Genomic DNA, 24,570 nt, shown 5'->3' with positions numbered 1-24,570 from the left:
TCAAAAACAAAATCCTTGCACCTATTTCATTAACATTCACAAACCCTTCAAACCTTTACTGATACTGTATGGCTACCTGTTGATAGGACAGCACAGGAATCATACATGCTTTAAACCTACTACAGTCCAAACTACCACTGTCTCCCTGAACTGCAGGGCTCAGACACAAAGCTCTAGCCTACCCTCACCTGGCTATTAATATACCTGATGGCTAATTGTGTGGAATGTCCAATTACCATAAGGAACCAATCAATCCAAATTGGGCCATCAGGTGTGTCCGGTTCGCTCTCCAGAAGGAGGTAATGACCAAAGTCTCAGCTTGCATCATCACTGTTACTGCTGGAAGACACTGCTGAACAGAAAAATGACCAAAAATGAACACAGTCCAAAAAATATCAGCAGACCAAAACATTTAAGAAAAAATAAAACAGTATATGTTAATATTATAGAAAACAAAGTCTTTAGTTCTAAACTCTTTGAACACACTACTGTTTTTACTTTTTCCCAAATCTACTTCAATATTTTCATAACATTTACAAATGTCCAAAAGACAGTTTGTAAATGTTATGTCCAATTTGTTGTTTGTCTCTTTGAAGTCAAAGAGGGATCAAAGATGGAAAACGCTTTTAATACTGGAAGAGACCAAAAATAGCAAGTCCTCTTTTTTAAAATAAATCAATTAAGATTCTTTAAAAATGAAGTGTATTTTAGCTTGGGGTCTTTTTGAGATTGTCAGCCCATTTCTCCCAGCATTTTCTTAGTGCAAAAACAAACAAACAGGAAACATTTGAACATTTCTGGACTCAACTGGGTTCTCCGTAAGGAACTTAATAACCTCAAGATGGTGTAGTGTAGGGCATTCATGTGTAGACTCTGAAGAATGTTAATAAAAATACCACCAACTTCGTTGCGGTTTACGAGTGGGGCTGGATAGCAGGAGCAGACGACGTCAAAGCTTCTTGACCCCACCCCTCGATACTGCTGTCTGATGGGGAATTACGGGGTCCTCCGAGGTCAGGGGAGGGGGGAGTCTCCACCTGTGCAGTGATGACAGATAGGGAGAAGGGTTTTGGAGACAGGGGGGTGACAGAAGATGGGATTGTGCTTTGTATGCTGCTGTATGGTAGTTTCCTGACCCTTTCCCACAAGAATAAAATAATGTGAAGATCTGTTTGCAGTAACTGACCGACTAATTCTTTTCTGGTAGATGCTGTTGGATCAGGTCATATATTTAGCTCATGAAAGACACTAATCTAGTGTGTTTTTACTCTATGAACTTGAATCTTGTGAAGACCTGACTGTACAAGGCACTTGATTTTGAATTGTTTCTTTGTGTTCTTACATTGCTATTAAAAAAAGTTACACTCATTTACAGCAGCCTCCTTATAAACTGGCCTTTACAGATGTGTGTGAATCAGGGAATATTATTACATTTATGTGAACCACAGTTGTGATTTTGGAGTAGAAGGAATGCTCATTGTGGGTGGCATGTAAGTGCAATGGTTAGATTTGCTGTCTTGCAGTGTTGAGGCCATGGCTTCAATTCCTGACGTGCTATCTCCTTGGAATTTGTATGTTCTCCTTGGAATTTGTATGTTCGTCTTGGGTTCATATGGGCTTCCTCTGGGTGCTCTGGTTTCCTCCCACAGTCCAATGACTTACAGTACTGATAGGTTTAATAGCTTAAAGGAAAAGCAGCCCTGGTGTGAGTTTGTGTATCTGTGTTTGTGTGTGTGACCTGCCAAGGACTCGAGTTCCATCCAGGGTGTAACGCATCTTTCAGCCTTTACTCGCTGGGATAGGCTCTGGGGACCCAGTACCTGATAAGTTGTTAGAATATGAATGGGAGGAATGCTCATAAATAAAAGGGGTTTGGATCCACATTAGTTACAGCTAGACCTCTTAGTTGCTAGTCTTATTACATGAAAGGCTTGTAATGAAAAATACTGACTGGGTTTTCACTGGGTTGACCTAGTCTGTGCCCCTGAGGATTTTGAATGCTTGAATATGAAATATGTTTAATCTTGGGCAGTCTTCATTGCCCAGGATTAAACATATTTCACATTCCTTTAAGTCTGGGAAAGTATTTGGTAACTCTTTTCCGGACTGATTCCAGAGCACAAATGACCATAATTGTACACAATATTCTAAATGGGATTTTCTAACTGCCTTGTATAATTTTTGCATCCCTTGATTTACATTCTACACAACATACACAAAGCTTAATAGACTACATATAACCTAATATTCTGTTTGCCCTTGTATTTTTCCCTACTTTGCCTACAAACCTAAACACTCACCAGTATCTGCTCCTTCAAGCTCAATATCATTAGAAATTCTAAATGTTAAAATACAAAATCGTCCAATTTCTTGTAGATTGTGGCAATTTTACGGGCTGAGAGAAGAACTGTACTACTGGTCTGGTGTTTGTGAAAGCAACTGGTTACGCTCAGGCATAGCAGTTTTAGTACGGACAGGGGATGTTTTGGGTATGATTAAGGTTGAGTATCCTTCTCAGACGCAGGTTAGTATACTTGAGTGCACTACATAGGTCTGAAGGAATCTCAATGATAGAGCACCAGATCAGTGGCCGAGAAAAGCTTAAATATCCTGGACTTGGTGGAATTAGCCCATTAATTGGAGGGAGGATGCTGGAACAATCGGCCTGAGTCCAGACAGCCCCGTGTGGAATTTAGCTCCTGAAGCCCCTGGTTTCCAAAGAAAACAAAGGTGGGGATAACAGAGACACATTGAGCTCATCTGGTTCTATTTCTCTGTAGTCCCATTGTTGGTGGGTAGTGGGTGGTCTCAGATGTTAATCAAAATGAAAACCAAAGGTTTTACATTGAAATAAAGTATGTTATATACATGTTCATCCTGTTATTACTAAACAGAAATGACAGGCTCTACTAAATAGGAATTGGTTTTCAAATACAAAGGGAATCTTTTTTCTGCATCGGTCCATATGTATCCTGCTTGTTTCCCTTTCACACAATAATCTCACTAATATCCCACTGATGCTGTACAGTTTAGAATAAAGTACAGGACTGTACACTATGCCAAGATCTCCTGTTTATACATAGGATACACTTAATCATTAGAAGTATTTCTTGTACTGAAGACATTTTTATAGCTGCTTGGACTTGATTAGGCTTATTGTCCCAGGGATTGGGAAAAAACCTCAATAACTCATTTTCTTTGTAAAACAAAGACATGTAAATTCTGCTTTTTTAGTACAGTATGTGTTCATAATATTGCAGAATCATGAAGTAGAGAAAGAGATGCACATGAGACGAGATGCACTTGAGAAAATGTGCATGGTGTATATTGATGTGTTTATGTTGTTGGACAGAGTGAAGGTGAATCAAATACTGCATGTTTTTGAATCACAATCAGTGAATCCAAACACTGATAATCCAGGCACATATTTTATCCGTGTAAGGTTGGAAGACGCTTAATGTTTGTAGACCCTCTCAGGAGCCTGAACAGGCCTTGCATCAGGTGATGATATCTACATAATCGATGGGTCTCCTGCACTACTACAATAAAGCACAGATTGAACAGGCCACCAAAGTGGCGTGGTGATTGTCTGCTCCATGCTCTTTCTGGGGTCACATCCTTCACACGCTCTGGCTACTGTCCAGAAGGTGCTGGCAGGGTTAGTTAGTGTCTCTAATTTGTCCCTCTGTGTTTGAGTGAGCCCTGCCATGGACTGGCCATCCGGTGTGTTATCCCCCCTTGTACCCTAGTTCTTTCACTAGAGACCCCAAGTTGCCACAGACTCTCTTGCCACTTTCTCATAACAGACTGTTAGATGTTTATATCTGCATCATGAGAACTGGGGCAAAAATTTGCAAACAATCATGGCAGAAAACAGGAAAAATGTCTTATTGTGATTCTTGGATCTTCAGATTAGCAGAAACTATGATGAGCAAGATGGACTAAATGACCTTGTTCCAATCCACAGGGAAAAAAATGACCATGCACATCAGGATTTGCAAGACAAATAGCACCATAACACCCTTTATATTGTCCAAAAAGGGAAAACAAAAGCAACAAATGTCTCTCTGCAGCTGTTCTTCAATCAGGCTGTTTTAGCAGGTCTATTTCAGTACTTCAATCCCATCAGAATTGGGCAGTTCTCTACCACAGCTGAAGTGTAATCCTTCTCCATTGCAGTCCAGGGTGAAGCGACAGGTCTCACAGTCAAGATACATTGAAGGAAGACGTTATTGTAATCAGAACGTAAACACTGGTAATCTAACAAACTTTATAATTCATTTCGGAAGCTACTACATAATCTTAAAAAGGATGTTAACTTCACTGCTTTCCTCCATTTTATTCCCAGTCCAGTATTTGCAGGATATCCTCTTAACGTCAAATAAAGTACAAGCAATTTCCTCAAACCTTAAAAGAACAAAGACAAATAAATTACTCCCCTCCTAATCTAGGTATGACACCTTTAAAATGTTACAGAAGCATTTATCAAAGTAAATAAAGCTTTAAAGATATACATAAAGGCAAGCCATATACAGTAGGTTTGGAAACAAAATGTCAGAACTCCTGCCTTTTTGTTTTGGGAATTGTTCTGTACTGTATCATATGAAGACAGAAGGGAAAAAAGCCATTGATCCAGAAATAACTCCTTTAATCACCCTCGGCTGGCATTTATGGAAATAAAAGGGTGCAACTCTACAAGAAAATGTCTCAACACATACAGTTCATGGTCATATTTAGACTATGCTGCATGGCATTTTACATTCTTATAATAACTATCTGGATCACTGACAATGCCTAATGAAAAGCAGTGTAAAAACACTTTAGACAGCTGTACACAACATTTGAATTTAAAAAAATGCCATACCACTTGTGCAGTGAATGTTCATGTACTATTTTCCATCTGCTAGGGTATCCCCGCTACTGTGTTGCCATTCTGAGCAATATTCACCCTTTTTCTCCATCCTTGATAGGCTTGCGGGCCTCCTGTTCTCACAGACTTGCAGCGGTGCAGAGGTCAAGCAATAAAAGCAAAATTGATGTTGAGGGCCACCCATGTTGTGTAACCAGAAAGGTCCACCTCTGGAGTGCAGTAAGAGCCGATTTGTGGTATTAAGTAGCAGATTGAAACAGTGATGCCACAAGCAGTGGCAGATTTTCCTTCAACTTGCCCATTTTACTTAAATTTAAGCACCACCTAACAATACGAAGTTCTTATGAATGGCTGATCACAAATTACCCTTTAGATGTAAACAGGATTGTGACGATGATAACAGCCCACTCAGCATGTCACCTTAAAGTTCCATATTTTAACTATCCAGTATCCAGCAGCTGAAACCCCTTCAGGCTCCTAGATGCTTCATTAGTCCCCCTCTCAGGGAAAAGGCAGCCTTTGTTCTTCTTTCAGATCTTTCCTTAACACCAGGTCTTCACTAATCAGCATTCTACCTGACCATGTTCCCTTATCACTTCAATACCTTTGTCACATGTCACTAATATAATAAGGTTAACCTAATTCAACCCAATCTTTCCCAAGTGCATACTCTTCCCAAACAACATCTCACTCTTTTCATTCCTAAGTAGACCAGCTGATCCTGTCTGGCCAGGGATGCATCTCTGTCCCCAGTAGCAACCACTCACACCCCTGACAGCAGCAGCCGCCAGGTTTCCACCCCCGCTCAGAGGCCATAGACTTGTCTGCTGATAATCTAGCCAGAGAGTACTCATAACTCCAACTGTGCAGTCTAGACTCCTTTCACTTTGAGCTATGGGGAGACAATACACTGCTACCTTGCCAGGCACTTCACTACTCCTGTAGACAGTAATATCTCCCAGCAAAGCCTTTCAACTTCATTGAGCCTAGTGAACAAAGTTCCCACTACAATCCACCTGTCCAAAACCTGTGATAAGTATAGCCCTAAGTATAGTCTAACAATAGTTTCTGTGGCCTCCTTAACTCATTGAGTTCTACAAGCCTGTAAGCCAGCTCTATCCATTGCTATGAAGGCTTCCCCTCTAGCAAACACAACCCCCTTTCATGCTGGAGCCTTAACAGGAACTAAAACCCTTTTCCTCCTGGATGTTCTTAAACAACTTGCCATCAGTCCAGGGGGAGTGGCCAGTTCCAAACAGACACACCTGAAGAAGGCTCCACGGCCGAAACGTTGTGTTCTCTTTCTTCTTTTTTTCAGCATGGAATAAACCTATTACTTGTTCCTTTGCAGCCTACGCATGCTGACGCAGCTCCCCACCTGAACTACTATCCTATTTGCTCTTCTCCCTCATGTGTAATCTCACTCTCTCTGAATATCAATTATTCAAATTAGCTCTGGTGTGCTTCATTTTGCACTGGCTGTTCTACTTAATAGCTGGCTTTCTCTTAAAGCCACCTCTCACTCTCTCATGGATGTTATATCCTATACCCACTTCTTTATCACCAATCTAGTTAAATTAAATTCTCCACTGTAGTTACCCACTATATGGTACTATAATTCTTTTTTCTCTTTAGCATTCCTGTGATAAAAAGCACAGAAGAAAGGTACGCAAAATCCCGCTAAATTGCAAAACAGTGCAGGAGAGAAGATGCTTTGAAAACTTACAGCGATAAACGTCAAACCTTTTTAATGTAAAAATGTAAAGAATTTATTAATGGAAAAAAATGACAGGCATGTTAAACATCTGTTGCAAAACGTAGACACGTACAATCTTATGTTTTCTGAAACACGCTCTCTAAAGTTATGTGGAGCAGTGGGAAAAATGTTATATGTAATAATGAAGTGGTATTCATAATACTCATTGGAGATTCATGGTGCTATAGTAAATTCCTAAAAGTCCCAGCCCTGCACCCCCCAGAAAAAGACATCATGCTGTACATCTATTTTTCATCATGTTGCATGTCAGAAAAATTAAGTCCTTCCCAGCTGCATGGTATCTCTTCACATGTGGCCCTGCCAGCAGTGTGACAAAGCTCTATATAAGCCCTCTGCTGAACACAAAGCAATGGAGCAGTGATTCATCCAGAGGCATGATCTCCGAAGCTTCAAACACTTTGAAGGTGGGGATGTGCTTGATATAGATGCCACATAAGCATATATATATATATTAGTATCATTAAGGTATTTATGAACGAATGCATTACATCATATAAGTTGCAGCCATCTGTAACACTGATACCAACTGGCTACTGACCAACTGCAAAGCAAGGTGGCAAAGACTGGAGGTATAATTGACAAGAACAACTCATTCTTACTGTACCCCTTATTAATTTCACAGAGCTCCTTTCTTCCTGCGTTTTGTAGTTCAAATCAATTAGTTCATATCAATTGTCCACGGATGTCCGAGTTATTTTTGTGAGTGTAGTGGTGAAACTGGGATACAAAGTCATGATGGAGGCCCGAGACCTGTTCAATTTGGGGTAGACCCTCCGCAGGACAGCCCTCCTGAAAAGAATGTAGACCCAGGGGTCAAGTATCTGGTTCCAAGTGGCAAAGCGGATCCAGAGCAGCAGGCGTGAGATGTTGAGGGGGGTGTTTGACAGCACTTTTTGCGCAATAAACACCTATGGGGGGGAGAAGGTTAAAGCAGGTTAGTATCAGAGAAAAGGTGAGATATCTGACTTATTACTTGTATATTGATGCGGCTTTGTTACGAACGCCATTCTGTAATGGGTTTTCATGATTCAGAATAAATACACCCATCTGTGTAAGGTGTGAAACCATGATTGAACCATAGTACAGTACAGTGACAATGCAGTTAGCATTGCTGCCTTGCAGGCCTAGGCTCAATGTAATACAGTATCTCCTGTTTTCGTTCACAATGCACTCTTGTAAAATTTGCATCCATGATCCTCTTATTTTGCTGCATTACAGTAAGACCCATTAATATTTGATGATTCTTTTGCATGGAAGAAGTAAATTTGCTAAATTATTGGTTGCAAGAAAAGGAAATGGATGGATGTTTTCAACCATGAAGACCCAGGAGCCTTCAAAACAACTCATAAATAACTCATAACCTGGACAAGGTTTGGGATATCACCATTACGACAGCAGTGAACATTGAAAGAGTTCAGTGGCAGAGATCTATAGATATATCTATGGGTATAAACTTTTCCTGTCATGTAAGAAAGGAGGCTTGAAGTGAAAACAAGCATCTTAAATCATACACAGGGTTTGCAACAAACACCTTAGTGATGCTGCAAGTGATACAGTGATACTGTCAAGCATGGCGGTGACACCATGGCAGCATCATGTTATAATTCTGCATCTCATCAACAGGAAATAGAAAGCTTGTCAAGATGACCAAATGTCCTTTCGTTGCCCTGTGGAAAGACTTGAAAACTGCTACCCATAAGCAACTTGAGAGAGCTAGAGAAATTCTGCCAAAGAAAATGGGCCAGCATTGCATCAGGCCAGTGTGCAAAGCCGATAGAGACTTACTCTAGAAGATTTGTTGCTGAAATTGATGCCAAAGGTGCTTCCACCAGATATGGAGTTCACTGGTCTAAATACTTAGGCAGTCGACATGTTTACATTTTTTTTCTAATTAGCTTTTGCTTACATTTACTGTAACTTATCTTAACATAGATGTCCTCAAATTGAGGATTCAGGTTTTGAATAGCTAACCTCTTGTCAGCTACCACCCAAATAACTTTTAGACTGTAAGTTACTGCAGCGTGTGTTATGCTTTCATAGAGCTAGCTGAAATATACACAGACAGTACTGAGCACGGAAATACAAAACGGTGTTCATAGTGCTCAAAATGTTACTTCCACTGTGGCACTTAAAGAAGACTAATTCAGCCCCCGGAAGAAAAGCAGAGGTATCTCTCAGTAGTAGCACTCTTCAAAATAGAGACAGAAGCGCTCACAAAACATTTTAATTAGAAAGATGGAATGATAATGTGGCATTTTGACAAAAGACAGGATATGGAAGCAATGATGGGTATTCAGATGTGCTACTCAATATGACCTTATTCCAAAAGACTGTTAAGCAATGAAGAGCAAGATGGCTGGTATTTTGTAAATCATGAGGGTTGGATTTAGGGATGAATATGCGAATAATTTTGCGGTTGTGTAATCTATAATGCAAACGTGACAGCCTAATGATGCAGCCAAGGTTAAACATGCTGAGAAGACTGATGAATGAAGCCAAGGCAGATGACTTTATGATGGGGCACTATCCAGTACTTATTAAGATGAGAGCAGGGCAGGTAATGATTCAAGACCAAGGGCACTGCTACCAAAGCTTCTCCTTTCGAAAGTGATGGCCAGAGCTGCAGTGGTCATCTGGGACTTTACTCGCCTGAGATAGGACTCCCGAAAAAGGATGTAAATCCAGGGGTCAAGGATCTGATTCCAGGTGGCAAACCGCACATACATTAAAAGGGATATGTGGTCTACCAGAAGGCCTGACATTGCATTCTGTGCAATGAAGATCTGTGTAGGAGAAGCAAAGAGGGTTAGAGAGAACCTGCAGTCTGCTATGATAAAAAAAGGCATTGTGAAGGACCAGAATTGCCATGGAATAGGACAGTTGTGTTTTTAGTTTGGCAGTCATTAGGACACTGAGTTTGTATTATTCACTACAGACACCTGTGAGAGTATCCAGACCTTTCCCTAATAACAGAGTAATTAACATGGATGTAAAGTAACCCCCAACAACTGCTAGAGTCAGCATCTGATTCCACACACCCACAAGGCTTTGTGTAAAGAAGGATATTCTTCTATTTTTGTGCCGAGATTAGTTGTACATAGGATAATGACTGGCTCTTTTGCAAGTTTACAGGAAATGTGTCTGTCTGCAGGCTTGATCTTGCCAGTTTATTTTCTGGATTTTTAAATCTCTGGTCAGATCTCATCGGAGTCTTATTTATGGAGAAAAAATAATTTTATTTTACATTACAGTACATTTCTGGCCCGATATCATTGTGATTGTCCTTCTCTGTGTTCTTTCCCGTATTCCTTTGTTGTTTTTCTGTAACATATTTACCAACAAAAAACACAAATGTTCTAGACAGGTTTGAACCGATGAACATCATGGCATGTAGGGAGTGTGGAACTGTCATCTCATGCTGCACATAGATTGGGAGGAAGAAAGAAAGCATGAAACAAATAAAGGGCTTCCTGTCATGGCCTGTGTGCATGTGAAGAGCAAGATAACCGCAACCACAGGGATATCAAAGGAGGACACACGCTGGCACATCTGCTGCAGGAGCAGAGGAAAGTGGTCTGAGAGAGGGAGAGCTAGGCAGCTCCACTCTGCAGTAAGGAAATCTAAAGAGCTATGACTTCCAGGACATTCCGGAATATCCAAACAGGCCTCTGTCTTGCTGGCAAACATTTTTGAAATACTAAAAAACTGAAACTGTAAAGAAAGGGGGGGGGGGGGGTTACTGTCTCCCTCATTTTCTTCTTAGAGTGCAAAAAAAGTCTCGTTTGCTAAGCCTAAGCTCATTTCTGAGCATTATGTATTTTCTGAACCATCTACCCTGCTTCATTCCTTGCAAGTGAGGGGGATGTGACAGGCCAGCACTGTCACTTCCTCAGCCACGTGAGTGAACAGAAAATTATTAAGAAAACAACGTCTTTTTATTCTACAGATTATTTTTGCTAATTTGCTGAAAATACCGAATATATATTTTTTCTTCTGAGAGGAACACGATATTTCATCAGTATACCACAATATTCCAATGTTAAAATTTTCCCTTCAGCTAAACTTAAACTTTTACTGAATAAAATGCTTTCCATTGTTAATTAAATCTATATATTCATTAGAAAAGAAAAGCTTTGGAGAAAGGAGAATACCATTCTCTGCATTTGTAAATTAAACTCTGAAGATCTCCTTAAATGTATATTACAGGTAATGTTGTAATAAGATAGAATAAGAGTAAGAATAAGAAGCATTATTAGACCTGATCCTGGACAACCTGTATATATACTCATTTGTATTCTCTGTTACTAAATTGAAACCTTAATAAAATATTTTCTCATTTATTTAACTTGATTTGTTCCTTAAGTCAGTGAGTTTGTATCTCTTTGCTGACTCATATGAACGGATGACGTGTTTTTTTTTCTATATTAACACTCTTAGTAACATGATCTTTTTAGGAAAGTCAAATGTAATTTTATCATAAAAGTGACATGTATCATTTAGGATTAAAATCCTAAATTTCTTTTCATCTAACAGTTTTTGCTTGATTCATCAATAGCTTACAGGTGTTTAAAGTCTGTCTCTAAACACAGGTGACCTACAGTATGAGACTAACTGAACTGAAGCTCCCGAAGACAAGGAATGAAGACCCCTGATCTAAGTAAACAGAAACACAAATCATTTTGAGTGATCCAAGTGCATTGTCTTGTGGGTTATTTAATACAATCTTGGGGTTATTTGGTAATACACAATTTCAGATTTATCTAGCTGAAAAGGCCCTGCTTTTGATTTCCTTGTCTGATGATCAACACAGATTCCTACAAATTTCTTGTACATTATTGTGATGTGACCCTGCAGTGCACTGCACAGGTCCCTCGGTCACGTACGACTGTGGCACGAGATGTAGAGTGCCAGGAGAGCACTCACCAGCAAGGGACACCAGCAGACAGATGCGATGATCATGATGCATATCAGCTGGACCATCATCTCCACCTCATGGTCCCTCCGCCGCTGCACAGACTCGCGGTTGCAGCACACCCTGAAGAGCGTCACCACACTCACTGTGTTCAGGACGAAGGAAACTGCCAAGGACAGCAGCCCCACCATGGAGAAGATGAGGCAGAAGGTCAGGTCCCAGGGCTCAGAAGTGATGCTGAAGAAACACCAGGACCCAGGAATTTGCATATGGTAACTCCCCAGGCCCAGCACAGGTAGGAGACCAATACAGCCAGCGAACACCCACACCACGAGCACAGTGGACATGGCACGCCTCTTGGACATGTTTGTGGGGCGGGAAAAAGGCTGGTTGATGCCCATAAAGCGTTCTATAGCCATGGTCCCCCCCAAAAGTAAGGGACACAATCCATAGAAGACCATGGAAATGCCCATGAAGTTACAGAAATGGCAGTCTGGGTCCAGCTCTTTCCAGTTGAAGTGGGTAGTGTGGAAAGAGATGACGATGGATCCAGTTACCAGGAGACCCAGAAAGTCCGTCACTACCAGGCTACCTAGAAAGATGAGGAAAGAGGACCGGGAACGACTCTGTGTCCGTTGGTAGGACTTGACCAGCACCACAAAGGCGAACAGGTTGGAGGCCAGTCCTAGTGTGGTGAAGACAGTCGAGAAGTGTTGAGAGGCAATGGGCAAGGTGTAGTTGAAAGGCGGGTTGTTTTTCTGGAAGCACAAGCTTAATGCTGAAGTGTTTGAAGAGGATGAGGTTCCCATGATTTCTGGAGACAAATTTTAAAAAATACTGTAGTTCTTAATCCAGCTTGGGAGTGTTCTGCTTCTCTGAAGCTCAGCTTCTCAACCTGGAAAAAGACAAGGAGGGACTCCTAATCAGGCATATTAATAATTATATTAAGTAAACTTTAGATGATTTAAATAATGCATGAAATGTTTTCAAGAATTTCTATGGTGTCATGATTCTGCTCGTCCTAAATGGATTTCTAATGCAGTCATCTTTTGTTTTTGGTGCACCTAAATATCCGTCACGATCGGGATCCCTCCTCTTCAGGGCGCTCCGACCCTTTTGTATTTTAGTTGATTATGTGCACCTGCCTCCTGTTTTGTGTCTCATTATTTAAGCCGGGCGCTGTCGCTATTCCTGGCTCAGCACTGGGAGATGGACGCCCGGAAGCCCGCCTACCAGCAGATCCAGGAGAGACCTGACGGCATAGGCTTCCTCACAGCATCCTGACCGTCTAGGTACAGGGGTCGGAGCGCCTGGCCTCGTTACTTTTTTTAACTTCTTGTTCCTGTTACGGATTTTAACCCCGTCTTGTCTTGGATGGATCATCCTGTTTTGGACTTTGGACTGTACACCAGATTTCCCGTGTTGGACTGTCTGGACCTGTTTGCTGTCGCCACGCCCCCCGAGCGCCAGATCACCGTCGTCATGTCCCCTGTCTCTCTACCCTACTATCCTGCTGTACCTTCCCTGGATGTCCTTTTCCACTTACGTTTGGATTATTCTGTCTGCATAGGGTCCTGAACTATGCTTCACAGGAGCCTGGACTGGCTCCCGTTACAATATCAGAGTGAAAACATTCAAAACAGCCCTGCTGATTACACTCACTGCTCACAGGAATGCAGGGAAGAGCACACAGAGCAAACATACTACACCACACACAGATTTAATCATACTGGAATCATTCCTGGAAATGGTTGTTTCAGATCAGGATATGAAGGGTATTCCCTACACTCTTACAGACAGCTGAATTTGTCTATCCTACTCAGAGGTTTTGAAAGAAAAAATCTGATTGATATATTTATGTAAAATATTCGTTTCTACTGTTATCATTTTTCTATTATGTAATCCTGTAGTATTATGGATTCAGCACTATTTCGTGTCCATCCCTGTTGGGGGTGACTTTTCCAGAAAATATCTTAAGAAAAATATATTTTCAAAATAGCCACCAACACTGTTATGCTCTGAAGCCCACAGCCAGCTTAAATACTATTTGCTCAAATATGTTTCAGAACTTTCTGAACAGAGAAAGAAAACTGAAAATCAATGTTTTTGCAGTTTCTTACAATGTGAAAGGTATTGTAATTTTAGAGGTGTTAAAAGAAGTTTCAAGTTTTTGAACAACCAACAGTTTTCTGTTGAATAACAATGAAAGTAATGTTTTCTTCAAACATTTTCACTGTCACCCATTGTAGATGGCTGTCTACGATACCCTTATCTCATATAAGCTTGTATGAGTTTTACCTGAAGTGATACTGTACTTAATACATCAGGTATTCTGGGCTCTGAATTGTAAGTCAAAAAAGTTCAGTCAGTTTTCACCTGACATGATTGTGTGACCCATCTGCCATGAATTTGCACTTTAATCCCTACTTTGCCTTCATCACCACATTTGGAAACTGTTCAGCACACCCATGGCTGCTGAACCATTGATTTTGCCTTTTAAGGCCCACAAGATAAGGTATGAACATGGTGAACTACTGTACTTATCTGAGTTATGGAAAAAAATGTTTTAACAACAGACAGAATTAAGCAGTGCATAGTTATGAGGAGTGTTCCGTTATTACATTACACTGAAAAAGAAAAAACAGTAAATATTTAAGACAAGAGCTCTTTGGTGCACAGATAGTAAAACTCCCTTTATAATTTTGGCATGGGAGACTGCAGTTGTTACTATAATAAAGGTCAGTGAAAATGCTTACACTTTCATAACTAGTCTTTGAGGGGCCTGTCTCTGAACCTATGGCACAACAGCAAACAGTCTACAGAAGAGATTGCTTTGAAATCTAAGCTGAGCTCACATGTGAAGTGTGAAGCTCACATTGCAATGTATGTCCTGATTCTCTGCAGATCCATCAAAAGATGTATAAATAGAGAACAAATGGTTCAATTTATTCAACTATTCCTATCATTTGCATAGATAGTGATTTAATTTATTGCAGCTACAGACAGGAACTTGAAAACTATCATCATCTCTACCTCCATTATGTCTCAGTAATGTATTTCATGCAATAAATAACTCACAGCATTTTCGGATCTCAGTGAGAAATGGTCAAGCTTCCAGTTAAATAGTTGTGCTATTCTTCAATGACTTTGAAGTTATTACGAGGAACCAGGTTTTTGCAGACCAGTTAAATTTCCTCCCAGTCTTACTAATGTTTAAGATTAAGGTCCTGCCAAGTCTTCATGCCCATCTCCTTCAGCTCTGAGCTGTGTTCCGATGCTCATTCCAGCTGGTTCTCTACTGCTCCTTGAGCCACTTTATGAAGTGTCTACTAGCGCTCTACAGTATGTGGGACTCCAGATGTGATCTCACTAATGGGCTGTACGGTTTCAGCACACCCTCTCATCCGAACCTCTCTTGTGTCGGACTTTCCACTGTGTGCTGTGGAAACAAACATTCTGTTTCTTCTTGCATTGCTAAAATGCTGTGATTCCAGGTATAGAATCAGAAAACAAAACAGAACATAAGAACATAAAAAGGTTACAGACTATGTGTGTATGTTCAATGATTACCAGGACATGTTTTTGCTGTGATTGTTAAAAAAATGCAAGTTTTTCCTTTAGGAAACATTTGTTTATGCTCACCCTGTATGTTGTATGAAATTATTCTGAAACACCATTATACTAGCTATTAATAGAACAGAAAAAGTACAATAATACAGTTTTTAGAGATATTTTGTCTGTCATTACAGGAGGAGCAGTAGTCACTAAAGTAACCTAAGTGCTAATTTATTTTGCCTGCAGTGGGCAACAAGTCTTTTTAAGTTTGTACCAGTTTGGTGCATATTCACTTCCTTCTTGTTTGAAAAGTGATTCATAAGACTAATTGATAGCAAAACCATGCTACCAAAACAAACAGACACCGAAGGGATTAACTATACAGAAGATGACTCACAACACCGCAGGAGCCTGAACAACAGAAGAAAATAATACGAACTAAACAGTACAAACATGTGGATGGGATAAATGGAATCCAGTAGTGATGGTTTTCACAGATGTCAGTAATTGTCAGGATACAACTCCACGTGCTAAGAGACCTTAAAAACATTCTGCTGCGATGTAAAATTTGTCCAACTTTCTTCTTCCAAAAATATATTTTTAGATTTTAGATTCTTTTTATTATATGTTATTATCATCTGCTTTCTATTTGTTCTGCCCAAATGCTCAGATGTACAAAGCTGTGTGATTATATGGTCTCTGGCATCGTACTGGAGATCACTAAGGCTAAAGTACACAGAAGCCTCCCCTCACATCACTCCCCATCCCCAATCCTCTATTCCCTCTTCCTGTGCAGCTCTCTCCTCTAGTCTGAAGTTCAAGGTGTAGTAGTAAAACAAACTAAACCATGTTGGGTTGTAAGTGGTGCTGGTAGACCAGTAGATGGGCTCTCTTCTCTCTGGAGCACAATTTCCAAACAAAAGCCCCAGAATGGTGACTGGGGACACTGTGCTGTAGATTAAATTTAGGTCCGGACAACTTGGTCATTAAAGATCCTATGCCATTATTCCTAATATCCGGTCTAATTTCTTTTCTCAGTTTGTACAATCTGTCTTCCGCAAAGCTCACTCTTAATTGAGTTAGAGAAGAAATTTTCATACTATTGTAAATTCGCTTACAATTCATATTCGGCACTTATATGACAACTGAGGCATTGATTGTGGCGGGATATGGCCAATGCTCTTATGTTCTTGTGTGTTCAGTACTGAGTGCAGGAGTGGCATGTCTGTCACTGACATCACTACATGCCTGCTCCACTTGGGAAGCTGCTGTTTCACCAAAAGCCAAGAATGCCTTGGCCTTAATCCAAACCTGGGTGGTGTTCTGTCCATTGAGCACCATTGCCTGGGGACTCCTGCAAACAGCTGGCTAGTGAAGTGATCCAGGCTCAGGTGAAGGCACTATTGTTGTAACTTGGCAGTGTAAGGTACCAAGTCCAATTCAATGATGAAAAGCAAAAAAAAAAAAGGTTTCAGCTGTTGAGCCCTTTTCTTTTCAACTTAACAGCCAACATGTAGTGCTTATTCTTTCTACATTTTTGGATATAATTAACCTTTACTTGTTCTTTCGCCTCCAGTGCATTCTGACCCAGCTCCCCACTTGAATCATTGCAGAAAGATAGTTGCTGGCAATGTTGTTAGACCTTAGTGTGAGAGTGTTCTTAGATGGTTCTCCTTTTTAGTTTCACTTTTACACATTTATACCTCAAAAAAGGAAAAAAACATTTTCACTTAGCTGCACTGGGTGTGGGTACAATACATCTCCCTGCTTGAGATCTGAGATCATATTTACAATGAAGTAGTGTCATGTTTTTAAATAGGTTTTAGGTAGCTATGCTATGCTATGATTATCCTACTGTTTCGCATTGTCTTCTGAAACAGTGCATATAAACATCAAGTTGAAAGAGAAGCTCCAAATAACCACAACTCGTTGGCAAAAACGTGTCTCCAATTTTCAGTTTCAAACACACCCATTTTGACCCTGCCAATATTTTCCACTGCTTTATATAGAAACTGATATTTTTTCAATCTTTCAGTGCATGTGTAAATTGGAAATTCTAGGCGTTTTGTATAATGGTTCACTATTGGAAATCCCTGAAGACAAAAGGCGACAAATTAACTCTTTTAATTTTGAGTTTAATTTTGTTTTTTGTTTATCTTTTTTCCTGTCTGGGTTCTATCTCAAAACAACAACACATCATCCAAAAACGTTGGAATGGTTTAAAGGAGAAAGGATTTTGCTGGTTGCCACTCTAATGAAGAGCATGACTATAAATAAGAAGAAACAAAAATACAGTGGAATCAACAGGAGGCCGTGGGATTTAAATACCCTTTCTAGGTTATTGTGTCTGGACATTGTGGACTACTGTAGCTTCTATGGCCAGCCTGCTCAAATGGTGTAAGAACAATTACAGTACAGTACCCATATCACACTAGGTTTCTTCCCTGGCAGGGTGTTACCCAGGCAAAGCATGTCAGTGTAGAAAGAACACCAGTGTCTGGACTTTGTAGCAGGCAGATATTGTTTTAACTCTTAATTAGGATGTTTACATTGGCACGGTCGTGATAAAAACAGTGGGAATGTCTCTGGTTTGACTCAGAAAGACTGATTGAGATTCCAGGTGTCTGTTTTCTAATGTGCCATAGGCTCCATCGATGACTTCAGAAACCCAAAAGACCCAAAACTTCAGAAACAAAGCTGCATTTGTGTTTTTTCAGATGTAGTGTCGACATTAAAAAAAAAAGAAAGAATCTTTTTGTAATTTTCATAATTCCTGCCAAGAATCAGCAGAAAATGTACTTCCTGACATTTTCTGGTAGGGATGATCTGGTTGACATTGTGTCCTCCAGATGTAACATTCATTCCTATTGACAATTTTTGAAAGACTCAAAACTGAAGTATTTTGTATTTATCTGGATATTTCCAATATACTTAGATGGAAGACAATGAACACTTTGTTTAAGAAGCTCAGAATTCATGCTTCATTACAATACAGAATAAACTGCTGGACTTTATTTAAATTCTAAAACAAGATATTAAATCATTATTACACTGAAAACTGCGCTTGCATTCCTAAACTTTGATCTTTGGGAAAAAGGAGTTGAATTTATTTAAGTCTGGTATAATTCACAGAATGAAAGCAAAAGCAGAGGGTGAAACTAAACTGATATCATAAATTGACCACAGTATCCCCAAGGCCTGATTAACCTGGAGATATCTGCAGATTAGTTTTTCTGAATTAGGTTTCCTGCTGTGAAGTGAGGTTAAAGGAAACTAATCTCTTCTTTAACAAGTAATCCCCTTCCAAGTGGGATTTACTACAGAACTTTAAATTTTCCATTTTGAAACTGAGAAGATAAACTGAGAGATAAAATCAACCAGGGAAGTCAGGATATGCCTTCAAACTACAGTATAGTAACTTTTACTCTTAATCAGACCTGCTCATTTAAACACTTCGGTAACAAGTAAAAAAAAACTAAACAACTGCAGTTCTGAAAAGAGAAGACTAGGAGAAGACCTGATTAAAGTGCTCAGTATCTTCAAAGGCTTGTTAATGGATATGGATACTCTTGTCCAACCCTACTGATGTTATTAGAATGAACACTGAAACATAAACGAGAGGACACAAATGAGAACCAAAGGGAAGTGCATTTAAAGCAGAGAACAGGAGTCATTTCTACCACAATGCATTGTTTGAGTTTGGAACAAGCTATGTTGCTGATATGTTGATATCTTTGCTTCCTTCAAGAAATGGCTGGACATAACTTAAGCTACTGAAAACATAATAAGCTATAATGGCCTTCTCTTGTTTGCAACTGATTTTATTAATTCTAATTGTAATTTAAATTAACCACCCTTCTTATAACACCATGATGGATCTAAATCTTGAGTTTTCAACACCATGTTTACACCACTAGAAGACAGAGTCCACGCTATTTTTGAAGGTGCAATTTTTCCCAGGGAGTTTAAGGTCTTACAGATCATTGTCACACGGGCTGCAAAAGTAAACGTAATTAATATCTATAATTTTCAAAATATTATTCCAAATAGCCTTATTCAAAATCTAATTACTTAATGTATTATTATTACGCATTCCAGCATAAGTAACACATTGGGTGGATCTAATCTCATAAAATAATAAGGATAATAAAGACTCTATCTTTCCCGAAACACTAACAAAGTTCTAAAACATCTTACATTTTACAATATTTAATTGGCTTTACCCTTGTAATTCACGATTTGTAGTTAGTACATGCATGCTCCCAGACATGTTGCACTCATTCCCTGTGAAAAATGTATGGAATCGTCTGTAGTGCAATCATTCCAAGGCATTAGGAAATAGTTTCAATGAACTAGTAAAAATCTCAAAAGAAACTATTTTGTTTTTAGAACAAACAAAAATGAAACACTCAGTCATCAGTTTTGATGGGAAAATGGTACATTGATTTTTAAACTAAAACAAAACAAATCTTACTGATTTTGTGTAGATTTGAATCTATTTGCTCTTCCCTCCAAACCAGTAGAAATAAAAGCATATTGGACATCCTCTGTAGCTAACTCAGTTTAAAGGTTAAGATGTAATTCTGTATTCTGTTGTGTTTCCTTTCAATAGAATTGTTTCGCATGTACTTTACATCATACAATATATTACAGACACACTGCCCTTGGTCCCAAATGGTACTAAAAAAAGTTTTTTTTTAAAAAAAGAAGTATCTTACCTACTAAGACGAAACAGCCTGTGAATATCCACTCAACCAGCAGCAACGAAGAAATTCAGTTTAGGCGTTTGAAGGGGAAAATAAACCTACTTTCTATACATCCGATAAATGCCCTCTTTCCTTGTGAAGTACAGGGAGTTACTGTGTACGTAACGGTTTCTCTGAAATGCCGAACTGTTTTGCATGCTTTTAAAGACACAGGACTACAGCTGCATACGTCAGCGGTCCACCCCGCACAAATTGACTCCGGGCTATCGAGCTACTCTGCGTCTCTCCTCTGATCCCTCCGGGCTCGCATGGCTCAGAAGGCGAGGACGCGCTTACAAAACGGGGGAAGTTGTGGGTTCGGAAATTAACCACCTAGCTATGCAGCTGAAGCTAATACCCCTTCTTTCATGAAGACAGCTAGATACAACCTTCGCATGAATTAGGCATAATATACTGTATACCCAGGTAATCGTGCCGGGTTGCTGCTTTTCGTTTGCAGTATTTTTTTATGTTCTCATAATGAATGTCACACTTCAGAAGCGCTGAGCAGAAGCGCAAAGTGCCGGTGGTACTGCAAGATGATAAAGCGCATATTACACAGCTCAGCGTCTGCTGACCGAAATAACCGAGATGAAGATCAGACGCCCGAGTCCAACAGGGACATTATCAGTCAATCAGTCCATAATCATTTCACAAACGCACTGCAGAAAAATAAGAGAACTAAAAGATTCAAAAAGCAATGCGAAAACTTGAAAGGATATTTTTTTGTTTCCTAAATGGAAGATCAGCAGGGGAGGAATGTCAGGAGAGAGTGGCCGGGAGATGGGGGTACTTTGCTCTGTGAAGGCCACAGGACTAGTGGGAAGTTTTGTCTCTCTTGGGTTATAATTATAAAAGTGTATCATTATTATTATTATTGTTGTTGTTGTTGTTGTTGTCTGTTTCCCTGTATCAAGGGTGTCTGCAAAACTAATCCAGCAGATAAAAAAAAACTATAAAAAGAATAGTTGGGATGATAACACAGGTTGAGATATTTGCTTCAGGTTGGTAAAGTGGTCGGCGTTGCTGCCCCTCAGCGTTTCTGAGGTGCTGTTTGTGTGGAGTTTGTATGTTCTCCCTGTGTTTGTGTGGGTTTTCTCCTGGTTTCCTCCCACGGTCCAAAGGCAGACTGGTAGGTTAATTCACTTCTGGGAAAACTGGACCTGGTGTGTGCACTGCAATGGACTGTTATCCTTTTGCCCTTTGCATGCCTGGTATAGGCACAGGCTCCCCGCATGACCCTCTACTGGATCAAGTGGTTAGAAATTGGAGGGATATACAGTATATTTGGACCAGGTGGATATTTAATTGTCTACAACAATAAGAAAGAGGCATTTGTCTGCTTTTTACTCTAGTCAAGCACACTGCTAAAGGCTAGTTTATCCTACCGTTTTTTCTATGAGGCCTTAAAAGCAGGTGTTCAGGTGTCTACCCACCAGGCTGGACTCTCAGACAATGGCAGACACTCAAGACTTTGGGAAAAATGAAGAAAAGCAGATGTGGTTTGGAATATTGGAAAGTGTGTGAAAGTAAAGATGAATCTGCGGAGAGCCACAGCATCCACATTTCACAAGGCTCCTGCTAAATAATGCATTTCACATGTGAGAACTTGCATGTACAAATTTGTTTTTGCTAATGAATGACAGTCATTCCCATCTTTTCCTATGAATATAGGAAATCATTGCTTTAAAAATAAAACTTCCTAAAACATTTTTGTTTGCTATTCTGAGAAGGTCACATTAGCCAACATTCTTAGGAACTACTAGAACATTTGAAGTGCTTAGTTTAATAAATCAGCGTTTATTTCACATCTTGAGTCATTTACCACATTAAAATATAAAGTACATACTTAAGAGGCCCTTGTTGAAGGGTGTTTTATTCTGGTCTGAATTAGGTTTTGTTTTCAATTAAAAAAACAATGATAGGAGTAAATAAGTCGCATTTCAATATAGGTTATTACTGCAGTTTCTTACAATGTAAGAAATCTTTGTCCATAAAAGGAGATAACTGTCAGTTAAACATGCTTTCTGAACACCATACGCAAAACATTCCTCCACTTGAAGCTGAATTAATGGAGAAAAACACATACCGACCTTATTCAGCTAGACATACATTAGTACTATATTTGTTCACTTCACGTCTGAAGCCAAATTGGAGAATTAGATTAAACACTTCCAATCTCTGTATTTCCTGGCAGCAAGCCTTCAGTATAAAGATAAATCACCATACACAAACAGGTGCATTTAATGAGCTATCTTTTGCAGCTGAAGTGATATAAGTCAAAACCAATGAGATAGAATAGAAAACCCTATCACAGATGATAGTACTGTAAGTAGTAAGTAAATCTCGCATCACAGTTATCTGTGAAGTTTTTAAGCTTGATTCATACTTTGCTTTGTCTTCCCACTTATCTCATCTTAAGAATCATGTGGGTTGTTATCAAGAACTCTTTGATAATGTAGATATATCATACTAAGCCTTTATCTCATCGAGTTTTATCTTTGATTCTTTAAAGGACTCCTTCTAAATCCATGCAGAATGTTACTTCTGCTTACTATGTACGTTACATTACACTCACAGAGCCCACAGCTCTTGTGCTCTGGGTTTGATTCTGACCTGTGGTGCCTGCTGTGTGGAGTGCCTTTTTTTTCTGCTGGGTTTTCTCTTTGTGGTCTGGTTGCGTCCCACATTAAAACCAATGCCAGCTGGGTTCATAGGTTTCCGAATTGTGTCTTGGTCCTCTAATGGACTGGTGAGCTGTCTGGAGCCCAGTGCTTCTGGAATCATCTCCAGTTTACTGCCACTATTGCAAGAAACCAGTGGATTTTTGTCAGTGCATGGCTAATTTTACTAATTAGACTTCAAGCTAATTCATTGTCCGTTTTGTATAGTTTTCAAATATTTCTGGTTTTCTGGTCAGCAGGTCTAACACCCCATCTAGCAATTTCAAAAATATTTTTGAACATGCCATGTAATATCTAACCTTTCTTTTTGTACAACATAAGGAATTAGACTGTGTGTGTTTTAATTTTACTGGAGATCATTTTTTTCCCTCTGTAATATGTTTGTATATAATGCTATATTGTCAGGAGACATAAAGCATGTGTTTCACACTGGCATATTGTTACACTATATGCTGAAACAGGGTGCATGTACAATATGTGAAGTTAGCTTTAGAAGAATAGTTGGTTTATCCTTTTAAGGCAGTCTCATAGTTAGGACTCATTTTTAAATGAGTGTACTGCTATAGACTGCAATGGAGCATTAATCCCCAAAGTAGATGAAGTGATTCTTTAATTACACGAAGGCACTGCCTTGTATCATGTCAGTCAGAAGGTTAGGTTTGCCAAGCAGACAGGAAGGGCTCCAGGACACAGACATTGCTGGATTCCAGCTATAATTAGCCAATTAAAATTGTTGGTGGAGATGTAGTTATCTTAAACAGGATTCCCAAAACACTTGAACTTTTTCCGTGCTTCCCTGGCATCTGTCAATCAGTTAATCATCTTGTCTACAGGTAAATCAGAAGAATTATTGCAATAAACACTTCAATCTTTTCTATAAATACTGTATTTACTTTAAAAAGCTGTATTCTCCTCAAAATGGGCACAAGTGTATAAACTGATTCTAGTGCATTAGTTTAGTGTTGATTAAAATATGATATACATATGGTATACTGTGTATATACAGAATTTTACAACATGTTACAACATGTTGTATGTGATAAAAAACAATATCAGAAGGTTTAATAATGTAGTACTGTTCAGATGCTGAAGCCTCTGGTTTCAACTTTTCTGTACTACTTCATGGACTAAACCTATTGGAGTCATTCCTGTACCTGAAATACAAATTTGTCTTCATTTGCTTGGCTTTTGTTTAAAATAAAAGGATGATCATTTAAATCTAATTCTCACCTTTATTATGTAATGAATATGACAATTTTACTGATTGTATGTTCTCTGAAATAGACTTAACAACTGATCAAACTAAGAAAGATAATGGCCACTAATTAATAGGAACAAGTAAAGGTTTATTCCATGCTGAAAAGAGAAGAAAGGAAACACAACTTTTGGCTGTGGAGCCTTCTTGTGTGAGCCTTCTTTGGCACTAATTAATAGTAAGTACAATCACAAATTGTAACATAGCAGGAGGCTCGGTTTATAACATTTAAAAACTTCTACCTTATAAGAACATATGGCTTATAGCTAGAGCATCAGGTGAAATGCTTGTTAAATGTTATTTGCACTTTAAAAAGAAAAATAACTACTTCCATCTGATAGCAGTTTAAAATAGCAATTGGAAGGCAAAACCTACCTCCAGTGAGATTGTAACCAGAGATTGCAATGCAGAAACAAAAAGGTTCCAATGGGCCAGAAAAGTCTATCGAGTGAGAAATACATTGAGCCTTAAAGGATCAGCAGTCTATACAGTAGTTGTGCTTGGGACTGTTGCCAGCTTTCTACTCGTCCAAAAAGAAAGATTAATGTATAAGAACATCTGTTCCGAATGCGAGTAGGCCTGTCAGCCTCTCTTGCTCATTTGGTTTTTAGTTGCTTATTGATTAAAGGCTTTCATCCTTCTGGCTCTTGAAGGATTCTAGGGAGTCTGGAATGTTTGTTCATCCCCCACAATGTAACCAGTAAGTTGTAGGAAAGATGAGAAACAGATCAAACCCCAAATTAGAATATTTAAAGACAGAGTTCAGAAATGT

General features: G+C 39.3%; 1 protein-coding gene across 2 annotated transcripts; it reads right to left on the bottom strand.

The window, feature by feature from the left end:
- Positions 1-4,631: 4,631 nt before the first annotated feature.
- Positions 4,632-20,120, bottom strand: tbxa2r (thromboxane A2 receptor). 2 transcript variants are annotated; one of them, XM_088622485.1, is made up of 4 exons: positions 19,833-20,120; positions 11,571-12,454; positions 9,297-9,430; positions 4,632-7,555 (listed from the first exon to the last, which is right to left on the bottom strand). In XM_088622485.1, the coding sequence occupies exons 2-4, from the start codon at positions 12,366-12,368 to the stop codon at positions 7,402-7,404; spliced, it is 1,086 nt and encodes a 361-aa protein (XP_088478611.1). In that variant the 5' UTR covers positions 12,369-12,454; positions 19,833-20,120; the 3' UTR covers positions 4,632-7,401. The 2 variants fall into 2 exon arrangements, with proteins under 2 accessions (XP_088478611.1, XP_088478612.1); XM_088622486.1 differs by lacking the exon at positions 9,297-9,430 and having other exon boundaries at positions 19,833-20,111.
- Between the last annotated feature and the right edge of the window lie 4,450 nt (positions 20,121-24,570).

Source organism: Lepisosteus platostomus, chromosome 27, assembly GCF_059453375.1.
Source record: "Lepisosteus platostomus isolate fLepPlt1 chromosome 27, fLepPlt1.hap1, whole genome shotgun sequence".
NCBI lineage: Eukaryota > Metazoa > Chordata > Actinopteri > Semionotiformes > Lepisosteidae > Lepisosteus > Lepisosteus platostomus.
Note: the sequence above shows the minus strand (reverse complement) of the source record. Positions and strands in the feature narration are given on the sequence as shown.

What these genes read in the sequence shown, in the direction of transcription:
- tbxa2r (XM_088622485.1), bottom strand. Translation starts at nt 12,368, where the DNA reads ATGGGAACCTCATCCTCTTCAAACACTTCAGCATTAAGCTTGTGCTTC. An exon ending in TCTGCTGGTGTCCCTTGCTG is followed by an intron (nt 9,431 to 11,570) that starts GTGAGTGCTCTC and finishes TCTCCTACACAG; the next exon opens with ATCTTCATTGCACAGAATGC. An exon ending in TTTCGGGAGTCCTATCTCAG is followed by an intron (nt 7,556 to 9,296) that starts GCGAGTAAAGTC and finishes TCCCCCCCATAG; the next exon opens with GTGTTTATTGCGCAAAAAGT.